We start from the raw sequence: 21,338 nt of genomic DNA on the forward strand, positions 1-21,338 counted from the left end.
GAAGATGTTTCTAGTCCTGCTTGCTGTCCCTCAGCACTGTGGTCACTGTGCTGTGATTGAGGTGAAATAGGCCTAGGCAAATGTTACTGACCTTTCAGTCAGGAAATGCTTTCCCGTGTTCTGCCTAACTGCTGTCTCTCAGATTCTTAAATGAAGTTGGAAGTTAATCTGCTTTTTCTATCACAGAAGTCTCTGAATACTACTCAATTCCACGCAAAAAAGAAGCGGCCTTCAGAAGAGAACACATCAGATCCTTCTGGTAAAGTAATCTTCAAAACTCCTGAATAGCTTTTCCTCATTCAAGATGAATGCTTTTCCTTAACACAATGGTTTTAGTTTCTGGCATGTAGCAACATACTACTTCTAGAAATGGCAGAGTTTAGTTTCAGTTTTGGTACAGATACTCATTAGCAATGGTTAAATTGAGGGTCTGGTGTGCCACACAGATTCCCAGGTTTTGCATCCCTGGACTTGCCTGGGCTTACTCTCCTGAAGGGTAAAGCATAGGTATGCATCATCATTCATATGCAACTTGGTTGCTGTTGGAGGGAAGTCTGGCCCATGGATGTGGAGCTCTAAGACACATCAGTACATTCCTTAGTCTGGAAGCCTGGAGCACCAGCTGTGGGGCAGAACCTGGAGTGCCCTGACTTTGTGCGCTGGCACAGCTGTTGGTAGAAAGACCTTTGAGGTAGGGAACATCAAGACAGTGGCATTTTTCATTTGAGAGAAACTTTCACAGGTGTCATCATGCTTCCTTTGTACAGTACCCTGTCACATTCAAGTACTAGATTTACATTTGGGAGTGCGTGAAGAAACATAGTTTAACTTTTTGTGGAATTAGTTAATAACACTATTGCAAAGGTTAAAAAACCCTAATTGTATATAGGGGTTTTTTTTAAGCATACATGGTATCAGTACAAAATATATACAAATATAACAACTCTTGATTCTTTTGAGTAATGCAGGTTGGTCAAACTTGGGGTGTTAGCTTCTACAGCACAAACAGCTATATCTACCCTGTGCAGTTTATCAGTTGGTTTAATAACATGCTCCTAGACTTGCTTGAAATGATGAAGAATAATAAGTTTTTTATGATTGATCATCCAAATCCAGAGTATTCCCAGATAAATGTATCATAGTTGTTCAGCCAAAGACAGGTATATTCCTCCTATCATATTAAAATACTCAAGACTTTTAGATGGTTATTTTAATAGTGAGCACAATCACTTTTCCATTATATTATAATGTGTTCCTGAATCGTGCAATGTTTGTCTTTATTCTGTTGTTTCAGTGGATAGTCCATGTTCTGTAAAGGTCTGGTGTCCCAAAGAGATAAAGAGATCTCCTAGAGATATTACAGAACTGGATGTTGTTCTGGATGAATTTGGGAAGATAACAGCAAATTGCAGGTAAATATTCTGCTTTCCTATGGCTGAATACTCAAAGTTTTAAAAACAAATTACCTGCATTTTGCTAGTGGGCTGTCCTTCAGGGGATGCACTATTGCATAGTTACATGCTGATGGTATTTTAAAGATTATTAGGTTTCTGTGATACAAATATTTTTTGTATGTGGTCTTGAGATGATCTCCAGGGATTCGGTATTTTTCCCGACTTAAGAACAACACATCTCAGCTGATGTTTTTCAATGTAGAAAATTAAGCTATTGCTAGCACATTAAAGATCTACATTTGCCTGTGCTACTAGCTGCTTGCCACTAGGTTTTATTCATTACTCCAAGGATGAGATTTCTTCTTTACTAAACCAAATGGGTTGTGTTTTGTCTCTGACTTCTCCAGACAAAGCACAGAATCAAACATTTGCAGAAAAGCTATCAATAGCTTCTGTGCTGCCTTCAAGGACCAAATCACTGATCTTGTAAGTACATCATAAATCAGGTTTGTGGTAGTGATTATAGAGCTGTATCTTACATCGGAGTCAAAATGCCTATGGTTTCATATTGTCCTTTGCATATTTATTTTATGATACTTTAAATGTTCTAATTTCTTGTCAGGATAAATACTGTGAAAACAGTTTGTTGTGTGCAGGTTATGATTTTCTGCCTCTGTGCTGGCTTCTGTGAGAATTGCCTTTAGACGCAGTACTGCTCTCACTGACTCAATAGAATGGTTTGGGTTGGAAGTGACCTTAAAGCTAACGTAGTTCCAACCCCCCTGCCATGGGCAGGGACACCTTCCACTAGACCAGGTTGCTCAAAGCCCCGTCCAACCTGGCCTGTAAGTACATTGCAAAGTTGTCAGCTTTTGAGAATAGGGAAGCATCTAATAATCCTGTTTGTCGTGTCTAAAGCATTATGTAGTAAAACTGGAGAGCTGCATAGTTTGACTGAGCCGTTATGTCAAACACTGAGGTCATGGATTAGTTTTAAAAGGTTGATGATTTAATGGTTATATTGTGTCTCAGTGACTCTTGTGTAGAGGCCTGACTAAGGCCTCTAACAGGAAAAATTGGCCTTTTTTAATTAAAAGTTTGACCCTAACTGTAAAAAGCTTATTATCTTGGAAGACTAAGATTTCTTCTCACTAATAACCATGAATAAATAAACTGAGAGCTTTGTAGGAGTTACAAGAAGTATGATGGATAAGTACTAAAACTACCAAGTGATTTATTAGAATGAGCAAGTTCTAAAACTACTAGATTTACACATTATATGTAAAGTTATAGAAAAATTAAGCTAGGTAGTTCTCCACTAATTGGTACAAGGAGTATTACTTGCACTGACTGGTACAAGACGACTTATTTTGTGCAACAGTCTTCCTCTGGCATGAGGACAGGAAAGAATTAATATGCAACCAACACTTGTAATCTTCCTTTGAAACAGTGCTGGGGTTTTTTAATCACCTTTTTATGTCGTTCCAAAGTAGTTCTTGCAACTGTGTTTTTAGGAGGATAAAGATGAAATCAAGATCTGTAGTCAATCTGTAATTCTTCTTTTCCTCTGTAGATAGTGGCAGTCCAGGAATTAGAGAATATGAAGAAAAAAAATGCCAAGGTAAATACTTATTTATCACTAGGTTGTACAGCATGCAGAGATGGGCACTGAAATTTCAAGAAGTTGGCTAGAAGGAATAAAATAATTCACCGAAGTGTACTGTACTACAGAATCAATTGCACAAATAGAAGATATGGAACCTATCCTGGTTTCAGCTGGGATGGAGTTGATTTTTCTTCCTGGTAGCTGGTGCAGTGCTGTGTTTTGGCTTTAGTTTGAGAACAATGCTAATAACACATGGAGGTTTTAGTTGTTGCTGAGCAGCACTTACCCTGATGAAGGACTTTCTCAGTCTCATGCTCTGCCAGGGAGGAGGGGAAGCCGGGAGGAAGCAGAGACAGGACACCTGACCCAAACTGGCCAAAGGGGTATTCCATACCACAGCACGTCATGGCCAGGATAGAAACTGGGGGGAGTCACCCGGAAGGCCCAGATCGCTGCTCAGGTCGGGCTGGGTGTCAGTTGGCGGGTGGTGAGCAATTGTATTGTGCATCACTTGAGGGTTATTTTGGGAGGGCAGGGTTTATTCCTTCCTCCCTCTTTTTATTTCCTATTATATTGATAATTAGTACCAAATTATTCAACTGTCCTCATCTCAACCCATAGGTTTTTACCTTTTTTCTGATTCTCCTTCCCGTCCCGCTGGGGTGGGGGGTGGAGTGAGCAAGTGGCTCGGGTGTGGTACTTAGTTGCCACTGGGCTTAAACCATGACAGAACCATCAGAGGCTTTTTGGAAAAGATCTTGAGTAATACAATGGATTGGAAACTCCATATATATACTGCTAAACTGGTGTAAAAAAGAGGAGTGCGCATTAGGATGTGTAGGCGTCTAAGACTGAATGATTCTTTTTCATGAATAACTCATGAAATTAATGGTGGTGAGGCCTCTGGAGAGCCAATTAAATATTGAGAGCTAATCTTCAAGAAATACAGATGTTCAGAGGAAGGCAGTTCAGTTCTTCTGTTCATTCAGAGTGAGTAGGAAGTGACTGAACATGTAACAGGGGAGCATCGACATGAGGAGGGGAACTAGTGTAAGAGCAGAGAAATGTTGCAGTGATCTCATGAGGAGAGAGGCGAATGCCCTGCCACAGCAGGTAGAGTACTGTTTGTTGGAGGCTTTCTGCCCAGATTAACATCTTCTGCCAGCTTTTCAATGACAAAATAGTTTTTAACAAGTGAAGTCAACAAAAAGCTTATTCTGGGAGGTAGCAATTAATGTGCTAAAGCCTAGTTAGTTTGAGGTGATACGGTAAGCTACTCGGCATGTAAAATGAAAATCTTAATACACATCCTGGCATTCACAGTCACTCAGAGTTAACCTCATTTTGCCTCTTTTACATCTGTTTAAAATCAGATTTGTAGTTCCTAAATTTACATTTGTTTTTGTTTAGGTTGGATGTTGTATTAATGAAAGCTTAATTATGCTTAGTTCCTTTGTTATGGCAATCATACTGAACATACATTCGTATCAGTCTGAATTTTTAAGACAGAAACAAAAGCTTGCTAGAGTGGGTCATGCTTGGGTTCAAAATGTCACAAACTCCTTTTGTATGCTTGTAAGTCCAATGTTCCTTAAGAGAAATTTTGGGTGCAGATGAGAGTTTGACATTTTAAAGAGCTCAAAAGTGCTTAATATACAAATGTAAAGTTTGGCAGTTTGTAAGGTCTGGTATCTGGGAATCTTCCACACCCAGAAAATCAGAAGCATAAAACCTCAAAGAAAAAAAGCCAATGAAATTGGAGTTACTTGCCTTTGAAGTTACACCACCATTTCAAAGATTTCTCTCACTGTTTGTTTCAGGTATTAACAGACATCAAAAAGAAAAGGCAGCAACTGTTGCAACTCAGAGAAGAGCAATTTGGGTATGTTTCTAATGAGGCACAGGAATAGCCTGAAGCACTTAAGTCTGGTATTTTGTAACCTAGAAGTGAAAAGTAACGGGTTTTTTGTTCTTTATTTTGATGAAACTCTACTCTTCTATTGCTTTGTTTTTGCAAAAGCTCAGGATAGCCTGATATAACTCAGAATAGTCATTCTTACAAGTTTTCTTAGCTAACTGGTTACTGGGATGGTATTTCAGACCCTTTTTCATAAGAAAAACATGACAATTTTGAATCAGAAATTTACAGAAGTAAGACAGAGAGCTCTCTTTTGAGCTGGGAGAATGTGTTTCACCTCTGCAATTTGGCAGGGATGCCTCTGAGTACATGGTTTGCTTCCAACTCATGTGGCCACACAATTCCCCTTCCGTAACTTGGCATTAATCTTGAGAATCATCCAGATGTGCAACACTTAAGCTCTTTGGAAGAACCACTGGACTGCCACATAACTCGTTTGTTACTTGTGACAAGGTTAATACCAAAGCTGCGTATAACACACGTGTAAGTTAACTCTGTAGGGAACCACAGCCTTGGATTCGCAAAGGCAGATTAAAACCCTTCTCTATGGCCATGAGAGTCTTTGTTTTCTTTGGAGTACTATGGACAAGCTTCACTCAAGGAACTCACTAAAGGCGTCCCTCAGGGTTTGATCCCCCTCACAGACTGTGTCTTCACGTCTTTTATTTATTTGTTGTGTTTTAATCTTTTGATCATCTTAAAGTTTTTTTTGCTGCAACACCATTAAATGAAAATGGCTGTTGGCGTTCAGTTTGTGGAGGGCAGTTTTAATGGATTGACCCTTCCCTTTTACTTAGGCAGAGGTGTGTGTACTTGGTGGCTCCTGAGTATGCTTCAGTGCAGCACCCAACAAACATCTCAGTCTGCAAGCAGGTGTGTGTGGAACTCCAGCTACTTAAGAAACTTCACTTGAAAAAACCTCAAGTGCTTCAGAGAGAGTGGCTATACTGCCAGACTCAAAAGAGAGATATGGGAAAAAGTTCTCTGTTTTACGTGGATTTGGACTCATGCTCCCATTTAAAGACTATGCTGGTTGTTCTAATTAAACAGTGTACTTACACTAAGCTATGTTTTATATTTTGACCAGCCTTTCCCTGAAGTCTTCAGAGGAAATATGTTCATAGTAACTCATGAAATAAATATGCAGATGTAGTCATCAAAGCCTTGATCTTTTTCAGAGCTGAGCCACAACTGATAGGCCTACAAAGAGAATACACCGAGGTACAGGAAAGGCATTCTGCCTTGAGGCAAGCAACTCAATTACTTACTGATTTAAAGGAGCTACAGCAAGACTGTTTGGATTATAGAGAAGAAAACCCAAAAGAAAAAGTGGTCGTAAGTACATATTTTGTGTGCGTTCCTGAACTGTTCTGGATCGGCCCTCCCACCCTTTTTTCTTTCCCAGACTGATGGGCATTTCTATTAAGTTTAACTTACATTAAATAGCAGTATTTTGTTAACTGTCTTTGTGGGAGCAACTTGAGCATCACTGCTGCAACTGTACTGTGGTATCTATCTCACTCATTTTTTTTTGGCCCCGTATTAGAAACTAAAGTATTCCAGAAAGGATTCTGCTACCTTACTGACTTTATCCGGGAACTCAAAGGACACAGAAGCATAGCAGCTGTCCTCAGGTCTTAACAATTTTTATAGAAATCAAAGAATGATTGGCAGTGAGAAACAAGGAATCAATTCCTTTTGTTGTTACTGATCAAAGGTGGAGAATGTGCTGGTGCTTATGTGTGTGTTCTGTAAGGTGTTTAATTATAAGGACAGCACGTGTATTTCATGACGAGAGTAACTACTCATGTCGTCTTAGCACTCCTTGCCCTGTCACCATGGCTTATGACTTGGTGTGGTGTTTCCTGTTGGCAGTGCTACACGCCTGTCTGTGTAAGGAATCCTCCCGTTTCAGAAGCCTCTCTACTGTTGGCTGGTTTACACTTTTAAAAATCACCTTGCACCATTTCAGATGGAAGAAAAATACATACAGATCTGTAAGCAATTTTTCCAAGAGTTAAAAAGGTTGCCTTGTAATTTTATTTCCTTATCAACAGTACGGAACTTCCAGCCTTCCTGCTCTTCTGGTGGAGTCGCGGAGAATTCTAGGAGCAGAAAGACACTTTCAGAATATTAATATGAAACTGGAGGAGGCTCTGGCTGTACAAAGAGGGAAGTTATCAGAGAAACATTAAGACTTTTTGACACTTGTTAGAAACAATTATTAGAATGGTCAGTGCTTAAAGCTTGTTTAATCATTGCTGCTCTATGTTGCTTCCGTATTTAAAAGAAGTCAGTGACTTAACCAGAGGTTTTATCTTTCTATTGTTAAATAGTCTGTGTGGGAACGTACTCAGAATGGCAATGAAATTAATGAAACAGGTATTCCAGTTAAAGTAGTAAAATGATTCTGTGCTCTGTGAACAACACTGGTTTTTAATCTTGGGCTATTAAAGTAATGTGATCTTGATTAAAAGCAATATATATTTTTAAAAGAGAATACATAGATATGAAGTCAATAAAAATATTTGTGTACTTGAAATAAATAATTTCCATTTCTATCTGCCTTGGTTTAGTCAGTAAAACTTGGACATACAACGAACAAATAGAAACCACACAGCAGAGTGTTAAAAGTGCTAAACTTGGAGCAGCATTCATCACAAGTTTTCAGTCCAGTACTCTTCAGCCCCCATATAGTCTTCCATGATCTCCTCATGCCTGTTGAAGACCATCCAGTTATGAGGACACTTGGTTGTTGGCAATTAGTTCTTTGTCTTACAGCTCTACAGGAGCGCTTCTGATCTACATCACAGTATCTTTCACAGAAGGCATGCAACAGGCAAACTTCCCTGCTAGCAGTCTGCCAGCCAAGTCGATGGTTAGCTGCTTTCTTTATTGCAGGTGTCCTGTTTCCTTAAAGCTTCCAAAAGAATTTCATCAGGAATTTCTTCCATGGAATAATTCAGACTGTCATTTGCAGCTTCAGCTAGTTCCACATCTTCAGTAGCTTCTAAGAAACAGGCATCATCGCTTGCATTGTCCCACTCGCTGTCTGACAACAGGAAGCCTTGAGACAAGCTTTTTTCTAGATATACAGAGCTTTTTGACAAGTCTAACACATCAGAATGGGGCTTTACTTCTGTATTCCTGCTTTCACACTCTTCTTCCTTTTAGAAACAAGAATATTACTTATACCATAAGAAAATAGTCTTCGTACCTTTAACTGCTCTGACCTGAAACTTTGAAACTCATACTGTCCCATCTAATGGCTACTACAGAAAGCTGGCCAACAAGACAGATGTTCTAGCACCATTCATTTATAGTCGCATTAACCTGTGGAAGCCTATTTTAATAGGAATAGAAGTACTCTGGTTATCTAGCAAACTACAAGTAGTCTGATGAATACAACTTCTTAAATAGTATAAGGTTAAAACTAATTTTAGTGTCTGTTTAAAGATTCTGTTGGGATCTGAAATTACACTTTCTGTGAAATAACACTAATAGCTATTGATGATCTGCTTCAGTAGAGCTTAATGTGGCATTCTGCAGTGTTAAACTTAAAAGTTGCAGAGATGCCGACTCCTACTGCCTACTCAGTTATTATGTTTAGGGCTTAGAATCCAGGTGCAGTATTAGGTTGGTTTAAATATTCTACCCTTATGGGTAAACACAACTGCTTTAATACACTAAAATGGAGTTAAGTGGACTTCAGATTTGAGGGTCACTGACTTAAATTTGACTCTGACTCACGTGGTCCAGGAGCACTTCTATTTTAGCTGTCCCAGCATGAAGCCAAACATGCACAGCAGAGCTTAATGCGGGCAGTTTCTCTGTTCTGCACCTGCAGTACTCTTGTGGTTTATGCACTGGGAACTGCTGCTCAGACCAAAACAAGGAAGTCTTTAGTCTCAGGGGAAGGTAGGCTATTGCAGTAACTCAATATATAAAGCTGTTGCAGCTTTATCCGTGCTGACAGGTTTTGTGGTCGATCTGCTGGAGAACTTAAAAATGGATATATGGAGCTACCCCACCAGCACAGCTGCTCTGAAGAGCTGTTCTGTGCTAGTGTAACTACTCTAAGCAGCTCAACAGGCTTTGCTAGCAGGGATTTCCAGTGACCTCCAGAGACAGCTTTACTCACAAGAACTTTAGCATATTGATAGGACAAAAACATACCTCTTTGAAAAGAAATGGTAGACAGATCCTAGGTGGTAGTGGAAAACCTAAATCAAATATATGGCAAATATGTGAGTTAGATTCCAAAAAGTATTAAGTATAATTGCTCTGAAATCACAGAATACATACTTTGTGATTTGAAGTTTTTTTCTCTGCAGACTGGATCGTGACACTTCTGATACCACACTTCCTTCTTTAGATCTACCAGAATCCTAAAAATGAAGCAATTTATTTTTTAGTACAGTACATAAATGAAGTGAATGCAGAGAGAAGGAAACTGACACTAAATGAACAGGTTTCATTTGTCCCCATCTATGGATATTGCTTTCATCCTCTGACATGCTGATTGCATACTTGTTTTCCACAGGCCCTTATTTTTCAGAATAAAAATAGTAAGAGTAGCAGTGAAATTTATCAAACTTCATTACATAAAGCTTGCAAGAAAAAGTCCTTAAAGTAAGATTAGTATATGGGACCTAAATGTAAGGTAAGGCTTTGTTGCTTCTGCTGTTACAGTTGATTTCATTACAAAAGCCAGATAAAAGCACTATTTCCTGTCAACTGCTTAGACAACCCAGCTTTTTCAGCTGTGCTTTAGAAATGCCAAGTTCATCTAGCATAGTGGCTGTGGAGGGGTCTTGTATACCCTTGTTTCTCTGAAATGCATTCCGTATCTTCCAGTTACTTTAAATGTTATGTAAAATTATTTTTACGTTAAAATATTTCTACTAATGATATAATGCAATTCTGGTGTCATCTGAAAACCTGACTTTGCAACACTTCTTTTGCTAAAACTGTAAGAAGGCCAAGTCCTTGTAGAGTGACCAGCAAAACTCATCTTGACTGAAGTGGGGGCAGGACTTAGCCTTGCCCTTTTAATAACATAAGAATGTACTTTAAGATGCACTGTAAATGAATTTTAAAGTGTTCTGTTTTCTTTATGTTATTTCTGCTTGTTCAGCTAAGCAGGATCAAAGCACAGTACCACTTAATAGTGTTAACATACTCTGCCTTGTATGTTAGCATCTTCAGGCACATATTTTAAATAGCATGAAGATTATTTCATAGAAATATCAGAAATGCAAATTCAGTTATCACAGAGTACATTGGGGGGGGAAGTTTTGTTTGTGTGGGTTTTAAAAGTATAGTATCCCCACAGAGCAAGAGAGCAGAAATTGTAACAGCTGCTGATTCTATCCATAATAGCTTTTCAGCATTATTATCGAGTAACAGTTGAGCAGGAAAATTAAGCTGTTTCGCGGTGAACAGTTACAGAACATACATTATGTTGTTACTTTTGTGAGCTCTTCCAATATTTTCACACCACCGGTAACCAGAAATATCATACACAAGTATTTCATCCGGTGAGAAATAATTCCATCGCCGTATTCCTGGGGGAAGGAAAAAAGGAATTAATTCTTTAAAAATACTGCTGCAGAACACATTTGTAAATAGCAAAGTGGTCTTTACCTCCTTGTACCCCATCTTTATTAACCAAAGAACGAACAAAACGATCAATTTCTGGATACGGTGAATCCTGATAGCCATCCATGGAATCTGTTAAAACAAAGGCCACACATAAACACAGTTACTGGTTTTGCCATTGCCATATGGAACTGTAACACTGCTACACACTGTACAGACCATAGACAGAAAATGTACATGAATCACACCAAATCCTTAAATAAAACCAGGAATAAATTCACTGTTATTTTCCTCTAGATCTTTGAACTGCTATTGCCAACCCCAAGGAGCAGGGGGAAAGGGAACAAAGCATGACTGCCATGGGATCTCACTGAGGAGAGGTTCAGTGGCTGGCATCGACGTGCTGCACAGCAACCTTCAGTACAGCTACATGCTGCCTCCTGCAGAAAGCTTGCTGAAGAAAAGCCCTCCTTGAGGTTATCATCAGATGTGTCAGTCACAGTACATCCAGTGAAAGAGTAGAAGAGGCTTGAAGTACCTCTATTGCTTCTGGTAGTTTGACTGTTCAAAAATGCAGACACGTTCTCCTCCTCCTCTGAAAAGCCAGATGACAGAACTTTTGTGTCATCCCTCACTCTGAAGAAAAGAGAATACAAAGGAAAATCTGTGATTCTTAGAGCACAATATGGTATGGTGTAACATACTGTAACGTACCATAGTATGCCATGACATAACATAGTCCATGGCTACTGGCTCTAGGCATCCCTGCAGGAGCAGGTGGCTTCACCAACTGACCTCCAGAGGTCCCTGCCAGCCCCAGCCAGCCTGTGAGGCTGTCTGCAACCTTTCCCTATCCCTGTGGCACTTCTATTTAAAGACTGCTGGGCCACCCTCATGCAGTAGTTTTTGCTCTAGATATAATATATATATCCACACTTTGAAAGGTCTCAGTTGTTTTTTACTCTTTACAATGAACTACTTTTCCTTGTCATATTCCTAGCTGGAAGCCAGATGATCAGGGAAGACTAAATTCAACACAGCAGAAGTTCTTATGCATATTTATGGCAGACTCAGCTGATGCCTCTGTCTGAACACATGACAGCATTTATGCTACGGGCAGCAGTTCAGGATATAAAAACTTAAGTCACAACAAATACATGTTTTTAATAAAAATATAATACACAATACCATACAGCTGGATGTACTACTTTAACCCTCTGCTTTCTGCTGCAGTAATGACTAGGATCATCTTAAGGTACCATCAGTGCAGGGTAAGATATATCAGAAGTTTAGATTAGATACAGAAAACTTGATTATTGTATGTACCAGTATCCAGCCTAAGGAGGTATCCGTACCAAAAAGGCAACCCGGCAGGGAAATAAATATGTACAAAAATCCTTTTTATTTTCTATTCATAATTTACAAACGATTTACTCTTCATATTTAATTGGCTAGAAATCAATCTTTTTCCTTTCAGAACTATACAGAATCCGACCAAAATTAACAGTATTTACATTTCAGCATAAGTGTGTATAGAGAGATGAGGCACAACTCAGGAGCCAAACCACATGTTCTGTGGTGTTCTTCAAACATTTGAAGAGTCTCAAAACCAAGGAATTCTACTGGAAACTTCTAAATTACCTTGTAACAATGTCCATGGAATAACTGCCCATTGATAGACATTATTCACAACTGCTGCAGGAGAAAAATCACTAAAATACGTGTTTAAAAATACTGAAATTCCACCAGAATGAAATAATTACCTAACATTGCAGACCAAAGAGGAAAGAAAATACGCCTCTTCTGTGGAGACATTCTGTTCGCACTCAGGGACAAATTTATTATCCTCTGCTATCTTCAGAATCACATTTTTTCCTGCTTTTGACGATTTATACATTCGGAAATTTCTATTCTTTGTGTAAACTCCTACAGGAAAACAAGTATTTCTTAACATAACAATGCTGGCTGGGGTTTAAGATACTGAGCACTTGTAAATTAAATCCTTTCCCTGAGACTCTGCTAAGGGTCTAAGTAATGGACAAAAACTATTACTAACTTCAGCTCACATCCCATAGAAGAAATGCAACAAAGAAAGATCATGCACACAGGTATGTCTTTATGTCACAGAAGAATTAAGACGAACACTCAAGACCTCTAAGAAATCATTTTAATCATTCTGACATTCTTGTTGCTAAAAGCTTCCCTTCAGCATAAGAAATCAGTGCTTTCATTCTTTGTGAAATACAACTGAGCATAAAAAGCTGCACAATTATTTTAACCAGAAAGGACTTCATTTTCATCAAACTTTCTGTTTTCTGTGGACCGGACACCACTTGTCTGAAGCATGTATCAGGAAAATTTGATTCCAATCTCACGCAACAAAAAAATGAACAACTATCTTAAATATTGCCTGATCTGCCTATGAATTTATTGAGGAGGTAGGAGCTTGCTTTGTGAGTTGAATTTAATTTTCATGAAGATAAAAGAGATTAAAGAGCTCGTACAACAAAGAATGTCACATAGCCTTCTATCACTGCAGCTAATTTGATTTTCACTTTCCAGTTTTGATGTAACATATGTAACAAATGCTGAGGATGGTTAATCTGGGGAGACTAACACCAAATTCTTAAGAGATGATGCAGTAACAAATTTGGTTTTCTTTAATTTCTGTTCACAAACATACTTGAAGGGATCCTGAACAGCAGGTACAAAGTAATCCTTCTGACCCAGTAATGGAGAAGCCTACTACAGGGCCAACTTTGGGATTATGTTTCAACAAATCAGACACACTGAAGAGGCCTGCAATAAAAGTAATCCTGAATTCCATGAGAAGAACTCTAAAGAAAGGGAGTTCTTCAGAGAAATCTGAGAAAAAAAGCAAGATGAAGTCCTCAAGTACATAACACATTGCTGTGCAAATGCATGCTAAGCTGTTTCCATTTCATTAAGCCTATGCAAAAAGCAGAGATACCAGATATGGGGATGGAGAAGGGGGTGCAACATTAGTTTGACTATGGGCATTGTGCTCCTGGAGATTTTTAACATTTTAATACCATTAACAGGTGAAGCCCAGCGGGGACATGAAGTGCCCAACCCAAGATTTCTATTATTCTGTCTTTAAAATCTAACAACTGCCATTCCAAAGAGGGGAGGAAGGCTCAGTGCATACATGAAGAACAATACAGAAGGCCACGCCTTCCATAATGAAGCAGCTTCTACTTCAACTGAAATGAGAAAAATGCAATATGTACGCTATCCTCTTTTAATCCGACTAAGAACACAAAGTCTTTAGGAACGAAACTAGAGAGTCTTGTGTGGCAAAAGTTTCTTCAAACTTCAGAACAAAAGAATTAAATATAATAATAGAAGAAGTTCCATGGACCAGACTTTTAAGAGTACTTTAAAGCACACCATTTATGATCACAGTGTCAGCATATATTGCATTTGGTTTAAATTCTGACTGTAGGGACAACAATATAAACACTGTTCTTACTGTCTGTAATCAAAGATCAAGGAACATCTATTTTTGCAACCTCTGTTACATCTCAAAGAGGTTTAAAAGCACTTCTTACACTTACCTAGATCCACAAAAAGTTGCTTGTTGCCACCTTTATCATTTACTATTAGAAAAGAAAATTCCAAATTTTCTCCCTGGTGTGATGTTTCTGTATCCTTTGTTTTGTGAGCAATGGCTGGCCGGTCTTTGGAGGCATCTCCAACAGCTGTGAGGTTTGTAAGAGAACCATCTAAACCAGATCCTTCTGCAGAACACTCAAAAACACGTCCTGCTCCTTCTTCTGGAATCACAGCAGCAGCGTTACTCTCTATTAACCTTATGGCAGGCTGCAGAATCCTCCTCACAAAGTTACCTTAAAAACAAACAAACAGGAAAACCTCAACGCATTTAATAGTCAAGAAAGAACAGTTCCTGTGCAAACATTTTTCAAAACGGCCAGGATGGAAGTGGTTGGAGTTTGGGGTTTCTTTTTTCACCTTTTGGATTTAAGAGGAAAAATGAAATCTGACCAGCCCAGAGTACAGAATGGTTCTGGTTAGTGACTAAGAAACCCATGCTTGGCAAGAAGTTTACTAAACTTTTTCTTTTTTAAGCATAAGAAAAAAACAATTGTGTATATTAATTGTATCATACAGCCACAATCTTCCCCTTTGCAATTTTACTACTGAGAATGGAAAGAATTGAGAAGTGAGGTGGCTTGGCACTTTTGACACTTGCCAGCATTTTCTATTTTTGTATGTAAATTCATTGATCTCCACAGCTTTCCTGTGGCCTACATGATCTCTTGTACTTTCTCACATGAACTCAGTCCCTGTATTTTAACTCTAACTAGTAACTAATTCCAAATATTATATACTAAATGGTTTTAATCATATTTAATTTTAAGCCCATGCACTTTGTGCATGTCTCCTGATATTAAATGCTTATGAAACAACATAATCCAAGATGTGATAGTCCATATCCTAGTTTATCCCACGTAACTACCACTAACGGATCTTAAATATTTATTACATAGAACACAATGATTAATTTTAAAAAAAGACAACACTTCAATGTGTCTAAAAAATATATTACCCCTTTTAAGCTTAATATTAGGCAAAATCTTTCTGACACTTCAAAGAATATATATTTTTTCCTACAGATTCAGGGAAGTTACTTTATGAAGTTATCTGCCTTTTTAGTTTTTTACTACAGCAAAGGCAGAACATGAGTACACAATCTCTGTATTTTAAGTCTGACAGTAAACTTGACAAATTCACATCACAGTGGAGACACATAACCCTTAACTAATGGCCCAGAATGAACAGTTCAAGCATCTACTGAAAGAACAGACTAATACAATTTACTTAACAAGATCACGGGTTAAAATTGCTGTCATACCAAACTATTTATTATCCATGTATTACTTAAGAGTTTTATAGTGGCAGAGGAGTTAAAGACCATACTTTTGAACTAAAAATTGCAGTAATCCCATTTAATCTTTGGGGTTTGTAGCTGTTACCACGGTGTCGCATAAGAAATAACTGCTCTGTGTCAACTTGGGGCTGGCAGCCAATATTATAAGCAACCACAAATGTTAATTTTAGAAAAACTAAGTAGAAGATGAGTTGAGAAATAACGAGGCTTAATGAAATAGAAATCATCAGTAATTTCTGCTGGGAATAGGTATTTGTTTCCACATATAATTCCATTAAATATTCAAATGTGAGAAGGTTCTGTACAAAGTCAAAACCTCACTTTTTATTTCTAGGTGTAAGAGAAAAGAATGCACTTACCAACATGAATATTATCCTTAAATACAGCCTTTTGGGGTAGAAATATTAAGTGTCGACTAAATTTTTCATCAGTACTGGAATCTAAATTCAAGACATCTTTGGCTGAACAATTTACATCATAAAGTTCTTTTAAGTTTTGGCTGACAAGCTGAAATTATAAACATTAATTATGCTATTTTCTCTAGCATTTTTAACAGTAGCGTCTATAAAACCTAACACAAACATAGACTCTACATCTTTTTTTTCCACATTGTTTCTCTCATTTTGAGCATATAATTAATACGAACTAATTCATAAATCATAGCAAATTTTAACCAAATTTGACATAGATTTTATTTGCTGCAATAAACAAGTCACTGAATATACTAGCAGTGATAAGCTGAGCAGATTTTCAGCTTTTCAGGTCAAAGTCTAATTTAGTGGCTTTATCTTCTGGGGTTTTTTTTTTCCCCACAAAGCAGTTCACACCCACAGTGACAATGTTTGCAATGCAGGCTTACCTAAACTGGAAGACAGAGACTATCATGATCTAATGGTATGCTAATTCACTGGTATGACTTAGCTAATCCATTGCTATGACCCAATGAGCACTAACTAAGCAGAAAACATAAGATGTCTGGCTCTACAGTAGCTCTAAAAACCTACAAGCTAAGCTTGAGATTAATGTTTAGGACTGGGACTCAGAACCTAGGAGTCTAGAAGCCTAGGGTTTTACCATCTCAGATTCCCCACCCAGCAAATCCAAAGTTCTCTTCTTAACCTGAGGAATCTCTAGATTTCTGAATTGCTTTTCAATGGAGTAAACCCCTCAAGATTCTGTATCAGTGAAGGGGTCTTTACAAAGGAAGGTCCTCAATCATCTTTTTCTTTCTTTCCTTTCTAGCTAGGGACATGCAAGAATCAGAAGTCTCTCAAATAACTTAAAGAGATGTTACTGGAACAGATGTTCTTCTAAAAACCTGCTTTATTTTCTAATATCTGCCATATTGAATTTGCAGTGGAGCCCATTTTCCAACCAAATTTGCAAAAAAGTGGAAATTTGCACTATTAAATAAAATTGATAATTAGCACAGATATTCAGTGTCAGGTACCAAACTGATAAGCGCAGCTACATGATGTTCTCTACATCATCATTTAACTCAACTATAATGAATGGCCATCTGAAGACACCTAAAATCAGGAGGGATTTATTTAAGCCTTGATATATGACTGCACCAGCTGGCAAAAGAAATTAACTGAGGAGTATATGAATGGAACTTTTATCGATGCTACCCTGAAAAATACTTAAATATTCCTTCAGTTTCACAGCTTTGAAGTGGCAGAGCACATAAAACAATCTGCAAGAGCAAACTTTTATCAGTAAACCAGTACAGTGTTGTACAGCACTGTATACTGAATACAAGCATTCCAACAACCATCGTTGTCTATTTTTCACTTTCACTTAAAGAGAGCCTTTGCTTTCACTAAAACAGTACATTTTACTTAATTAAAAATAACCACTAGGTCTACAATACTTTTTCATTTTACTACAGAATAATGAAGATGAAGTGGTGAATACTTTGGTTTCGTATTAAATCAGGAATGAATTCACAATAATCTACAACATGACTTTGCTCCAGTTTACCTCAATTAACTTTGCAACCATACTCTTGCCATCTGCATCAGGATTTGCTGGTTTGTAGAACTCCAAATCAAAATAAAGTTTGCAAGCATCTCTTTCAGGAATTACTTCATAGCAATGCATAAGACTTGTTTTATAACCTTTGCTAAGGAAAGACAAAATCAAATCACAACCTCTCAAGATAAACATTACACATACTTATCGGTTGCAAACAAGGATCCCACAACATTCTTTCAATCAATCACCTATATCAAGAAAAAAAGCAGCAGCCCTATAATCCTTTGAAAAAAAAAATGTAACTAACTTCAGCATCAAATATCAACAAAGATATTTGTCTGGCCTAGAATTTAGGTTTGTATTCACCTCCCCACACCCTCCAAGTCTTACAATACCTACTGCCCACAGAAATGCTGTTGAGACCTTAAGGAATGACAGAAAAAAAACCCTTAAAACTCAAAAGTAAAGAACTTAATAAGTTATCACTGAGATTACACAGACTTTTTTCCAACTAAATTAAAAATTAATCTCATTTTCAATTTGGGAAAAAAAAATCAAGCTTACTTTTCATATAAAAATTGACTCTTAGATTTCTTTTACCTCATAACCAAATGTTTTATTGCAAAACAAATAAAAGGGAAAAAAAGTTTAGCACGTGATCAAGTTGCCAATACTTGAAACTACAGAACACAAACACAAATGCATAAATTGGTAACTACCATTTATATTAATGCCCATTTACATTAAAATATGACTCATCATAGAAATACGTTTGTGTCACACGCTGGCATGATTCTCTGAGGAAACCTGACAGCAAAAGCAAATCTACTGCTATTAGATTTAAGTTCATTAGACACAGTCCTTAATTCACAGGGAATAATTGCAGTCTGCAACTTGAAACAAAGTTGAAACTCAGTATAGAATAGATTGGTTTATCCTTATGAAGATTTTCCCCATGGCCAAGATGAAACCTCAGCTACCTATTAGAGCTCCATGCTAGTCAGAGCAGCAGATGGCTACTGAGGATAGCTATCCAGTAAGAACTATTACTGGATAATAGCATAACCACTACACTGCTATCTTACAGTAGCATCTAGGATCTTTTTTCAAATACTTACGTGTAATAAAACCAAAGCTCTTTATATGAGGTCACAAGGTAAAACCTCTGTCCACTTTGTGTGTTCTTTTCCAAGGCAAATACATGAACATCCTTTTAAAGTAAAAATATTGAACATTATTTTATTCAAACCAGTTAAAGTTTTCAGAAGTTCCTATTTGACATTACTTTGTTTGGTCAAAGGTTAGCAGATACTAGGAAACTGTAAGTAGATCCTTTATCCTTTTTCAAGCCAAGTAATATCTGTTTTTAATTAAGAACATCATTCTGGTTTCAGTTACATAAGTAAAAACGTGAAGGTTTTCTTTGCTCCCCGTTAATGTAAACTCTGTTTTCTCTATAACATCTTCTTTCTTTCTGATTAGTGGCAAGATCCTGAAAGGAACAGCCTCATGGTCATGATGGCAGTGTATGGCTTTATAGCAAATATTCTTTAGATTCTATATTATTTAAATCCAAAAATGGAAATCTGAAAACACAAAAAAAACTATTGCCAAGCCAGTGAGAATGCCTTTTGGAAAACAGACTGTCAGGATTACTTAAGCGTCTAAAAAAGCATGAAGAAAAAGCAGTATTTTCTTTAAAAGCAGCAATCAATGTGAAAAGTATTAAACTGAAAACAGAAGATATGTTTTGCTTAACATTCATTTGGCTCATTACTCTTATCACTGAACTTGCTACTCTGATACTGCTGGATAGTTGTACAGTTTTCTCTGTCTCTGCTTCCTGATTATCTCTTTTTCTTCCTCGTTTTCCTCCTCTTTCTTCCTACTCAACTCTCACTACTTTCCCATTCTCCTGACAACCCTGACAGCTTGTTCATCTTCAGAAGGAACAAATCTATCACTACAATGTTACCAAAAAGCACTTTTATTGCTAGAGGTTAACATCACATACTAATTGTATGTTAGAATAGCACTTCTCAGAGCTACCTCCAGTGTAGCATCATCTCTTCCAAAGACAAAAAAACTACTTGCTGTTTCAGGACTGGGAAGAAGGGGGTGGGAAAAAGATCTTGCAGTCTGGTAAGACTTTATTGCCAACAAAGCTTTTAAGTGAAGCTCAACCTAGGAAGTACCTAAAGAATAGAGACATTCACCAAACAAATAATATACCTCTTTGCAGGATTTTACATAATTGAAAGCTTCAGCCTGCCGACAAAATATTTTCCAAACAGGGGACGGCAAAAAGGGTTTGGACAGTGTTGGTTTATAAACCGGAGGAAGAGGGTTTCTTTCATAGTAAGATGCTAGTTCTTCTATTTTCTTCAGTCTTTCTTCCCAGCTTCTCTTCATTTGTCCTGAAGCAATAACAAATAGTAAAATAACTATCAATTTCTGTTTGTGACTCAATTTTAGTATGTCCTGTACTTATCACTGCTTTCAATTCCAGTTTTGTTGAACGTAATTTGTTTATTGAGAGAAGCCAATATTCCAAATCAACACCTAACATTGTTATAATATTCATTTTAACATTAAATCTTTCCACACAGTTTTAGAAGTAAGAGATCTCCATATTAGTACTATGAAAGATAAAGAGAGTAGACACAGTAAGGGAAGGTGTAGGAAGTTTCTTTTTTGTTTACAGAATAGTATTATATTCCTTCTCAAAAAATTACACAAACTGTGTTAACCAGCCACACAGCATTAGTAAAGAGTGAAAAAATAGTATTATTTCTGATTTATGGTTGGAGAGACAAATGAGATAGATTATTAATTTGTATAAGTAGCACAGCACTTGAGGTCCTGAGAAAAAGCAAGGTATCAGTGACTCTAGCTCTGAACTCTGTATCTCAGAGATGTGAAATCTAAAAGGAGGGCTCCATTCTCTGCTGCCAACCTTTGCTACTCATCAGTAATACTGTTTAAAATCTCATGTACTTTCTTGCAAATGTAAGGTAGCAAACTTATCTCTTCCAAGAAATAGTACCTGATGACTTGCAACCTTTCAACTTCTAATTACACAAGTAATCCAACTGTTACAAAGCAACATAGGAAAGCATAAACACAACATTAGCATACATATAATAATTTGCAAGTTTAATTAATTTTTTTCTGGAGAATTAATTGCCCCTCTGAACACTTGCAAATCAGTAAAGAGTGTTGCTAAGAAACTGTAAAACAGAGAAAGAGGGACAAGAAGTAACCAAGATAAAGGGGCATCTTTTGGTTTTGCCCTGCAGTAACTACTCGGTTCTTGTAACAACCTCACAGTTGCAATGAAAGATAAAAATGAGACAAAAATGACACTGACCCTGATCAATGTTCAAACCTTTAACAAGCTGCGTCCACAAGGTGAGTTTAAGTATTTAAATATTCTTGCGGGTTGTGAAGCTCAAATTTTACATCCTCTGAATGCCCCTCCGAGTTTTCCACAGTAAAGGTTCCTACATTTCTGCCCACTATCCATCTAAGCTTGCCTGTCTTTTGATAGTTTGGTGGCTATGTCAAGTCTGAATAACAGAATGGTTTTTCTCTGACAAGGCTCAAACATATTATCTCTACAGACCTTGTCAGTCTCCTGACCCATGAATTTCCTCCACTTCCTTTTCACGCAATTAGTTTCTTCTTTGGGAATTAAGAATGAAATTATAGACAGCAATCAGCAGTTCCCAGAACTACTAGCAGAACCCTCAGCTTCATATTGATGCTGTTGGCCCTGTGGTAAATTAATTGGGTGCAAACGACTTTCCCACAAGATGGCCATTAAAAAGAAGCAAACAAAGGAGAATTTCCATAATTCTCTATTCATTTTAAACTTCCTAGTCCTAGAGGGCAGGGGGGCCCAAGACT

General features: G+C 37.5%; 2 protein-coding genes across 2 annotated transcripts in view; one reads left to right on the forward strand and one right to left on the reverse strand.

Moving 5' to 3' along the window:
- Positions 1 to 7,113, forward strand: part of CENPU (centromere protein U) — a gene marked incomplete at its 5' end in the record, with an annotated part of 9,018 nt that extends 1,905 nt beyond the window's left edge. Inside the window, 7 exons of the mRNA XM_010018353.1 lie at positions 187 to 259; positions 1,295 to 1,412; positions 1,802 to 1,880; positions 2,968 to 3,015; positions 4,821 to 4,882; positions 6,097 to 6,253; positions 6,976 to 7,113. Of these exons, the coding sequence (XP_010016655.1) occupies positions 187 to 259; positions 1,295 to 1,412; positions 1,802 to 1,880; positions 2,968 to 3,015; positions 4,821 to 4,882; positions 6,097 to 6,253; positions 6,976 to 7,113 (675 nt within the window). The remainder of the gene's footprint in view (positions 1 to 186; positions 260 to 1,294; positions 1,413 to 1,801; positions 1,881 to 2,967; positions 3,016 to 4,820; positions 4,883 to 6,096; positions 6,254 to 6,975) is intronic.
- Positions 7,114 to 7,797: 684 nt separating this feature from the next.
- Positions 7,798 to 19,841, reverse strand: PRIMPOL (primase and polymerase (DNA-directed)). The gene is made up of 12 exons (XM_010018354.1): positions 19,662 to 19,841; positions 18,548 to 18,639; positions 17,436 to 17,577; positions 15,812 to 15,959; positions 14,098 to 14,388; positions 12,283 to 12,445; positions 11,058 to 11,155; positions 10,565 to 10,651; positions 10,377 to 10,485; positions 9,224 to 9,306; positions 9,095 to 9,141; positions 7,798 to 8,085 (listed from the first exon to the last, which is right to left on the reverse strand). Exons 1-12 carry the CDS (start codon positions 19,839 to 19,841, stop codon positions 7,798 to 7,800), a joined length of 1,728 nt encoding a protein of 575 aa, XP_010016656.1.
- Between the last annotated feature and the right edge of the window lie 1,497 nt (positions 19,842 to 21,338).

The sequence above is a fragment of the Nestor notabilis genome, unplaced genomic scaffold (genome assembly GCF_000696875.1).
Source record: "Nestor notabilis isolate BGI_N333 unplaced genomic scaffold, ASM69687v1 scaffold27527, whole genome shotgun sequence".
Taxonomy (NCBI): domain Eukaryota; kingdom Metazoa; phylum Chordata; class Aves; order Psittaciformes; family Psittacidae; genus Nestor; species Nestor notabilis.